Raw genomic sequence first — 10,136 nt, forward strand, 5'->3', positions numbered from 1 at the left:
GTAAGAGAGATTATTGTGCATTCTAGATATGAACATCAGCTATTCAAAGATCCTTGCAACTGAAAAAAATAAATAACTGAAAAAACTCCCAAATCCCAAAACCCAGCAAAACTGACCTACCCCAATGGTAGTGATTACATGTTTTTTGTCTTTCTAAATTGTCTATGCCGGCTATAAAAAAGTGAATTTTTCCATTAGGAGTTGTACTATGATAATCTAACTAAATTTGTAGTACTTTGATAGCTTTGGTATTTTATTCTCCTTGTTATATTTTCTTAGCTTGGCAATAGGTATAGTTGACTGAATCTACTTGCATTCAGAGAGTGTAGGCACAGTTTGCTAGCAATTATGTGCTATTCAGCACCTGTAGTATCTGAATGTCATTACAAATATATGGAGAAGATATATTATAAATTCAGGAAGGAAAATGTGAGGCAGAATTATAAATGCTGGAAAATTAGTTCCAGAGTATTAACTAGTATTCTTGACATGCTAGGCCAACCATAAGTTCTGCAATGGTAGTCTTTTATCTCTTGTTCAGGCTGAAAAAAGATTTTTGGACAGCATTAGAATCATGTGTCACAGGGTAAACTAATGTGTTTTTATTGCTGTTAATTACAAATAAATATCTGTAATACATTCCTATATTAACCAAATTAAATAAAAAATAGCCCTAGCTAGTATTTAGATTATTCCAAAGCAATATTAAGTAATTTTGATAGAAAAATATATATTGGTGTGCATTAGCTAGATACCAGCCCTCAAAACTAAGGGTAGAAAGTGTACCATTATTAGATGGGATAGTGTAAATTCTTCAGAGTTCCTACAATTTGCAATTGCTTTTAGGGCACAGTAAAATGTAAAGAGTCAATGTTCTTGGCTTATCTGTTGGGGTAGTAAATGCATTTATTATGGTGGAGCAGTACTGATTTAATTCAGTAAAGCAACCAGTTCCTCAAGCCCAAAACTTTATTACTTCTGGACACTGTTAACAGAAGCTAATTATGAATATTGAAATACTTTTGAAACAGTATGGAATAATTATGAGCTCAGTTGATTGAAGGAGTCTCAACAACAAAATAACTAATTTGTTATAGCATACCTTTCTCAAAAGCCTGCTACACATAGGCATGATCATTCAACAATTAATCTTATTGCTTACTGATTTATTTTATTTTTTTACTCCTTGAGTTTGCCAAGGCACCATGAAAATACACAGTAGGAAATCTGTAACAATGATCTGACTCACTGAGAATGTTTTCACTCACCTCTGACTGGTCTCTGCTGGGGTAGTCTACTCTGTACTCAGCTACAACCTGTTCATTAAGATATTAGCATTGAGGGCTTCCATCAATAACTTCTGTCAGAGGAAGAAAGTGTTTTCTCTAGAGCTATTTTAATACTCATCTTGTTGGATAGAATCCAGATTCAGATTAATGAATTAGGAAGTCTGCTTAATATGGAATAATTAAGGACCCAGCAGCAAAAAAATAACTAAAAATTGAAAGATCATCTTGTTTTAAATAACAAATTGAAAACAGTGATGTTTGTGTTTTTAACATTTCTGAACATAGTGTCGTGAGAAAAATCAGATCTGGAACCCATGGAACCTCTACAAGATTAAGACAGTATGCAAAATATGTTTTGGATTATTCTATTAAAGAAAAGTTTTTACTAACTTCAAGATGTTTTTCACAATTAACTTACATTTAGATAATAATTCAGTTTATTCAACCCAGCAACCTAGGTTAATGTGTGAAGACTGATGAATGTTCATTTGTTAAGATCAGATTTATCTTTACAATTTTCATTGACTGCCCTTTAATCCAAATGTTTCATTACTTTAATTATACCATTATATAATATCCATAAGACTCCTGCATTTAGTGATTAGCTGTGCATGATTTCTTTTTGTTCTTCTCATTTGGTATAGCTTTAATCTTCACCTAATACATATCTTTTCAATCCTGTCAGGAATACAAAATGTATCTCTATGATTTTGTCTCTTCTTCCTTTGCCTCTTACCCACCTCTTTCCTGCCATTTCAGCCTACACAAGAGCAAGCCCTGCTTGTCCTTTTTCTTTGTCCTTGCCCATTGGCTCATATTCATCATTCCTTCTGCCATTCACTTCTACTCCCTGGCTGCTCTGTCTGCAGAATTCGAGACTCCCTGAGTTCATCCACAAAGAATAAAATTTTATTTTAAAGAAAAACAATCTCAATTTTAAAAGGGCTATGTTTTATTATCGATTAGAATTTCATTGGAAAAATCAAAGTTTATTTGAAATTTACTAGATACTGCAGAATAAATTAATACCAACACTATCTTCAAAACTATATATAAAATGTTACTGTTGTAATATATTTTCTTCAAATACAGCACATGCTAAATGTAGTTATATTGCAATACAATTCTATCTGACTTTTAAAGAGGTAGTTGAATGATAATTTCACAACTTTTGTTTATATTTTTACTCTGCCTTATAAAAGATGCCTTCTCCTTGGAGTAATTCTGGCTGTTTCATCTCATGCAGACTGATCAGTAGAGATTTTACTACTTCCCTATGTTGAGAATATATGAGGAAGAAACTGATTTCTATATTTGGCTAGTGTATAGCTATATATAATTTTCCTTGTAGAAGGCTTAAGTGAAAGTTATTCATTTAGTGACACACAAGGCCGAGGAAAAAGCAGATATCTTCTAGAACGCTTTTTGATACAGGCAGCTCAGTGGGAGGCTCAGCACAGATGGTTTAAAAGGCTGTTGCAAGTGCTGAAATAGCCTCTGGACTTCCCAAAAGCCTTAATCTCTTTAAAGCAATGATAGCTTGTAATTTCTACAGCACTGAGCACACTGAGATCTGTGAGGAGCTGCTGCTGGCAGAGCTCCCACACTTGAGCCACTGGTGGACATCACAGTTTTATAAGGTGTGTAATATAGGAATTGGAACAGATCTTATGGAATAGTCACAAAGTTGCTGCCTGTTTCTCTTATTTTGATCAATAATGAAAACATAATTTTCCTGACTTTGAATCTCTTGAAAACTATCTAAACTCAAAGAAAAATATCTTTTAGTTTGATTTTGAGCTTTGTTGTTGTATTGTACATGTAAAACGTATTGAGAGCTTTTGGGTGTTAATGTGATGTGTGATCCTAAATAAATTTTATTGTTACCTTTATTTTCATAACAATAAAGATACTAAGCTTTAAGTCTTGAGGAATGTCTGAATTGGGTACTTGATTGGTGCATGTCAAAATTCATCTGGAAGATCCTAATGGGTCTGGGTGTTTATTTTTTGTCCTACTTTGTTATGAGCTGTTGCTGTCTTGACCTGGACCATATGACTGGGACTTACTAACATCTTAAACCTGCATATTATCATTTTCTAAATGGCTGCAAAGCTCCTGCTGCATCATGTTGCTGAATGGGAAACTTACTGTGGCTAGTTTTTTAGAGAAGTTCACATAGGAAATGCTAAAACCTGCTGACCCAAGGCAATGGTCACTAACAATGTTTTCAAGTTTAGACAAAACACTTAGAGCAGAGACGTACTTTCAAACATGTTTTCACAAACCCTGGTCATGACAGAACGTTTAGGAGGCAGAGTCTCCTTAAGCCACTGTTGAACTTCTAGACAGTACTGGGCAGGACAACCACACAAAACCCCAAGTAATCTTTGTAATAAATTGAGTCTTCTAGGGCTCTGCATGTTGCAATGTAAGCCACCCTTCCATTTCTTAAGCTTTAGGTCTGTGAAATTATGTTCTTAAAGCACCATTATAGAAGAACAACAAATGATCTGACATTATTTTGGTAATAATGTGTTTCTGGTTTGAATTCAGAGATCTCTCTTAATAACTTTATTATTCAGTGTCAGACACTTTTTCCATTGGAGAATAAGTGGAAAAATAATAATGAGGGGAAGATAGCACAGATTGACATTGCAGCTTGAGAACTACTTGTACATGTGGAAAGGTTTATTGAAGATTGTGACAGAATATCTTTTCTATAACCTAAATGCTGGTTACAGTGTGTTACTGAGATGTGCCAGATTCTCATTTCCTTTTTCTTTTTCTTTTTTCTTTGCTACTGTATTAAGAGGAAAAATAAAATAAAACTTAACTGCCTTTTAAATTATTCTGAAAAATCGTGCTGTCTTACCTACACGGATCCATTTTTACATTTTATTAAATTAAATGGCCCAGTGTTTCATATATCAATGCTGTTTTATTCCAAAGTTCACTCCTCTCCTCAGCTTCAGCTGTCGTTATAGCACATCAGCACTTAAACTGACTTCAGTGTAGAAACTCTGAGGCTTAGTGGGTCTCATTATCTCACCCTGAAATTTCAGAGCCAGCTTTAAATATTTATGCAGATAAATAATTTTTGCTGTTCCTATACAGGATTGACATCTTCAAGTATGTGATATATGGTGTAGCAGCTGCATTCTTTGTATATGGCATTTTGCTGATGGTGGAGGGATTCTTTACAACTGGTGCCATCAAGGATCTCTATGGGGATTTCAAAATCACCACTTGCGGCAGATGTGTTAGTGCCTGGGTAAGTGGTTAAGAAAGCTTTTATACTTATGATAATTTCAATGTTTTGTATATTTGTAGTGTCTTGTGATGTTTATTTTTTGTTTTTCAGTTCTTTAATATTTTGTAATACTTCAGTTTAATGGTTAAGAATCATAGCAAAGAAGAATAGAGTGTTAGAAATGTTCTTTGTATTGGTTAATCACTAAGTAGGAGCAATTTGTCTCAGCAACATAAGCTTTGGGACAGGACCAAAAGTGTATAATGCTTTCAGCTGTACTGGGCCAGAAATATTTTTCTTACTAATATTTTACTGTTATTTTAAAAATCTTGCCTGTTCTTCTTTGGGACAAACTGGGACCTGTCATCAGGTTTGGTTTTGTTTTTAAATGGCAACCAGCTCTTTATTTAATCCTATTTTATCTCTGGTTTGGAGAGACCATTCACTTATGACACTGGAAAATCTAGATTAAAAATATTCTGATTTGCACTGGGACTTAAATGGAGGTTTCTCATGCTAAAATTGACAATAATTTGAACTGGAGAAGATCACTGTTCGGTATCAGATAAGTAACTAAATTTTTTGGTATTTGACTCTTCTGCATCTAAGGTAAGAGACTGGGCATTTGGTAGCTGTTTGGTTTGGATATTTATGCAAACAGCATCAGTATCCACAAATCATATTATCTGATGAAAAATAAATTATTAAATATACCCAGGTAGATCTGGTTGTTAAGGTATATTTACTGTTGCACTGTATTTACAAAAACTGATACATAAAATAATAGCCAGAAGAGTGTTTCTTATTGCATTCTCCTGCAAATGGCAACTTTTATTAAACTGGAATACAGACTAGAAACCAATATAGGAAATAGATAATATCTTCCAGTCACACTAAAGACTATCAAAACTAGTATTTTGGATATCCTGACATTTAACGTTAAACTGAATGCAGATAATCTACACACTGGAAATTGGGGAATACGTCATGTGTACCGTCACTACATAGATGTAACATGATCCACGGTAATGCTGCTTTTAGATCTTTTTTTTGTTTTCTTCCTGTCTAGTGTAATTTTATTATATTGGCACTTCGACTAAAAGTTGTTTTAAAGCCTTTAAATAAATATATAAATAAAAACTGGGAACATTTTAAATAAAAAACAACCATAGTTTATACCAACACTGCTTTCATCTCCTGGAAAGAAATCTCTAATCTGTATTCACTGAGAACCTACTAAGCTAGTTCAAATTCTGTAGAGTAGCAAATTTTTCAGAACTTTTTTTTCTTCACAGCTCACATAAATGCCTGTCCTCAGTACTGCAGCAGAGCAATGCTGCATCTTCTCACAGTTTTAATGTCCTTGCAGTATAAACTGTAATTCTGTGGTACATGTCTAGAAGAAAAGAACAGTTAAGCATCTATTCTATGGTTACTAACACTCTTGTTATTAATGATTCATTAAATTAATTCCTTCATAATTTTACTTTTCTTATAATTAAATTGTAATCTTTGTGTTTTACTTTAAGAAACCTTGGGTTGATATACATTGTGTAGCTAAGGTTAAGGCCGTATACTGGTTATGATCACAATTAAAATAAGCCAATCAGTTATTTCAGTTAAATACATTGTTGTTATTATTCTTGAAGTTAGTGGAAGTTTTTACTTTCCCTGGGAGGAAAAAAAAAAAAAAATCTGCTGTTTGATTGCTTGTCTTATTCTGATGATATATCAATAAGTTTGCTATGTAAGTGTCTAGAGCTATTTTGAGTTCTTATTCTGGCTTTTGCTTCTGTGCTCTTGAGACTAAGACAGTACATACAGCATTTTTGTCAATTAAAACTTGATATTCTTTTGACTAGGTTTATTTTGATTGTCTTGTATTTAAAATTCTTAAGGAGCAAATGACAGTTTACATATTAAAAAAATATTTGTAATTAGAAAACATTTCAGTCTGGAAGTTGTATGTTTATAATTTATTTAATTCCTTAAATCATGCAGTGATATGAAGAAATAAGTTCTGAGAACAGCTAAAAGATGACTGGAGAAGTAACTCAAACCTAATCAGTACCGATGTGTGTCAAGCCTAGATTGTTCTATTGCTATGCAAATTTGCGGTAATAAGTTTTGTCATGTACAGTTGCCAAAATGATATAATGCTATTGATGAGGATTTTCAGGTACCACATGTTGCAAGAAAGCTTCCTTTTGTAAAATTTTGAGATAGTAATTTTGTAAATATTAAAATTAAGCTGTCAAAGACAAAACAGTTTATTTTAGCAATATTTTAATACTAACAAATATACACACAGCATATTTGTTCTTTTGAAGAACTTAAATAACAAAAATAGCTCCACATGAAAAATACCTTTGTAAAAATCTAGTTGTGACTGATTTCACATCAAATTTACTGAAGTCTTTCTAAGTACCAGTTTAGCATGTTAAAATCTGAAAATTAAGATGAGGTCCTTCTGCTTTAATATTGTCACCAATTACTTTTTGTTAATATTTTGCCTGAGCGTATTTATTATGTCCGTGACTGAATCTATTAGGAAAATGGAGGGAAAAAGTTCAACAAAAAATTTCAAGGAGGAAAAGGAAAAGGAGGAGGAAAACTTTGAGAATGTGAAAATATAAGCATATACATTTTGACAGAAAGTAATTCCTGTCAGGAAGATTGTAAAATTAAATAGGAAATTCTGCTGCTGTTAAATAAGAGATAAGATCCGATGCTTTCTATAGGACTTCAGAAGCCTTTTGCACTACAAAAATTATAGTCTTGCCTGAAGGACATATGAAATAACTAATGCTAACAACTTTAAGCAGCACAATGCTACAAAACCATCAACATTCTAAGGAAGATTCAGAAATAAATAAAAAAAAAAAGGTATAGTTGATTTGTATGGAAGTATTGAAAAGATAAATTATCTTCAGGGAAAAGCTAGTCTTGCATCAGTGCAAAGCCATCTTTTTTGAACCGAGTATTTTCTGATAGTGAGTAGATTTGTTTACAAAGCAAAGTTTCAAAAAATGAATCAATTTGTTAGAGAATCTTCTTTTTGTGTTTCTGATGCAGCTGTGGAAATCTCCTCCACCACTGCTACCAGTAAACCAATTCAGAGTAAATCAGAAAGTAAACCAGCTTTTTATAGGCATCTAAATAGTTACTAAGCAATAGACATCACGTGTAGAGTATTTCGATGATGAAATGCACTTTTAAAGGAAATTTTAGAAAAATATATATGCAGATGAAATGCAGAAATGAAAAGCAGAAAGTAACAGTGAGAATTGCTTTTAATTCTGACAAAATCATTTTTTTGTCCATCTAAAATGTCTGTAGAAGAAAAATGTTTTAAAAAACCCAGACAAAACTATTGTAAAATGAATACTTGAATTTAAATTTTCAGGGATTTAATAATTTTCTGGTAATACATTTTAACAATCTAAGGAATGTGACATTAGTTAGTATTTAGTATATGGATGAATTGCAGTTAGGCTAACCTGAGAAGCCTGTCCCACTATGAAAAGAAATTTGGACCAGAATTGGCTTCCTTTTTTTTTTTTTTTTTTTTTTTTTTCCCCTCTCTTGAAGCAGTTAACTTGAATGCAAGCCAAGAAGGATCAACCACATGACAGTAATAGCATAGCATGAAATGTATCCATGTTTCAACAAGACTCTTGGAGCTGTGCCTATGAATATAATATGTGAGAGAGAGATAAGATGAACATGTTTTGTAGAGGTAATAATAAACGTCCAACAAGTGATTGTTAGCAATGAGAATGATATTTTAGACCAAGCAGTGAAGACTTTGTAAGTGTGTAGTTCTTGTGATTTATAGTGCATTTAGTGGTTATATCAAAACATCAATCTCTTTCTTTCAGCAGCATGATATGTAAAATGAGATAGGTTAAAATACTTCTGCTTCATCTTTTACTTCTATTCAGGAGTGAGGCATGAACATAGCACAGAAACAAGAATGTTAGATGAGGCCATTTGGTTGTGAGCTACTTAAGTTCTTTGTAAACATACTTAGATTTTATACTGTGTGTAAGAAGAGGGTGTATGAATACCAAGAGAGGTTGGTTAGGACGGCAAAGGATGATCTGTAAAATATTAAGCATTGAAAGACATCTGTATTATTTTTTTTTTTCAATTTCTCATTTGACCACATAAGAAAGCATTGTGATTTATTTAGATTTAAATAAACAAGGATAGTATTTCTGGTTCTAGACAACCTAACATTTTTAGTTAAGCAGCAAAGGCTGTTTTAGCTTCAACAATGTTAGAATCCTTTCCAGAGGAACTCAGTGAGTTTTCCAGTTGCTCTCTCTAGTATTTGCATATGGGGAAGAAATTGAAAAGGTCTTCCTGTTCATGCTTCTGAGTTGCCATCAAATGACACAAAAGGCCTTGTTCTGATGTGCAATTGAGAAACTGCAAACAGAACCAGGACTACACAATGCACAGTGGAGGTCAGGTGCCTCCCAGCATTCCAGTTAGAGATAGCCAGGCTGATCTTGGGTTCATCTTCAGGTGATGTTCTTCACTGACAGGGTTTCATAACAAAGCATAATAGGCTTTTGGAAGAATGGAGGTATGTGATCTCAGTAGATACAGTTTTGATCTGTGAAAAAACTGTCAAAGAGAATTTCTGAGCCTGTGAAGAAGTTTGGAAGGAACCTCTTAGATCATCAAGCTGAAATTAAACAATGAAGTTTTGTGTGAGTATCACAGGATAATAAATCTAAGTGAACAGCAAGGTCTACATCTTAAAACTCTCTGGGTTGAGAGCTTATGTCAGGGAGTTCGTATAAAATATATGACTAAATCGAGAGGAAGAGTAAATGTAAGTACTGAGTGTTTTGGAACAAAGATAAAATTACATGGCAACATGAGGTTTCTGGAGCTAAGTTTTATTCAGGTACGTCTAAATTTGTTGCTATCTTTCTATATTATTTTTTGTAGTAAGCAGCAGTGTCCTCCTACAATAAAATTACTAAAGTTTACTTTGTTTCCATTTCAATCCATCTTTCTCTAGTAGCAGTACCTTTTAGATATGATTTCACTGTCTCTGTCCCTAGGGTCACTGAAGCAATCATAAAATGTTTCTTCAGGGGCATTAAAATATTTATAACAGAACTGAAACAAGAACAGTGTTTGAAATTCAATGAATGTGCTTTTCATGGGACCAGTACCCATAAATTTTAAAAAGAAAGCAGTAACTGAAATCTTGATCTTATTAAAATAGCTATGATTTGGGTAATGTTTTCAGTGGAAACAGGATTTCAACCAGCTATGACCACCATGGAAGTTGTTGTGCTGTATACATACCATTTCAGAACATGCGTTGAAATCTCTACTTCCTGACATTGATCTGTGCAACAGATTTTATATAAAAAAAAAAATATTTCCAGAAGGGTTGATGATTTGCTTACTTTGATAATTTACAATTCAGGAAAGCCATTACTGGCAATGGAAAGCCTATAAAACCCGGCAAGGTGGTTTTACCAGCCATAATGTTGGTACAAGAAATCAACTGCTACAAGGGCTAAAGATTTGTTTTGTTCAAATAATTATCTACTTTAGCTATTCTT

General features: G+C 33.2%; 1 protein-coding gene across 1 annotated transcript in view; it reads left to right on the forward strand.

The window, feature by feature from the left end:
- Positions 1-10,136, forward strand: part of GPM6A (glycoprotein M6A) — a gene marked incomplete at its 5' end in the record, with an annotated part of 37,065 nt that overhangs the window by 8,363 nt on the left and 18,566 nt on the right. Inside the window, one exon of the mRNA XM_029085846.1 lies at positions 4,407-4,563. Within this exon, the coding sequence (XP_028941679.1) occupies positions 4,407-4,563 (157 nt within the window). The remainder of the gene's footprint in view (positions 1-4,406; positions 4,564-10,136) is intronic.

The sequence above is a fragment of the Antrostomus carolinensis genome, unplaced genomic scaffold (assembly GCF_000700745.2).
Source record: "Antrostomus carolinensis isolate BGI_N321 unplaced genomic scaffold, ASM70074v2 scaffold107, whole genome shotgun sequence".
NCBI classification, from domain to species: domain Eukaryota; kingdom Metazoa; phylum Chordata; class Aves; order Caprimulgiformes; family Caprimulgidae; genus Antrostomus; species Antrostomus carolinensis.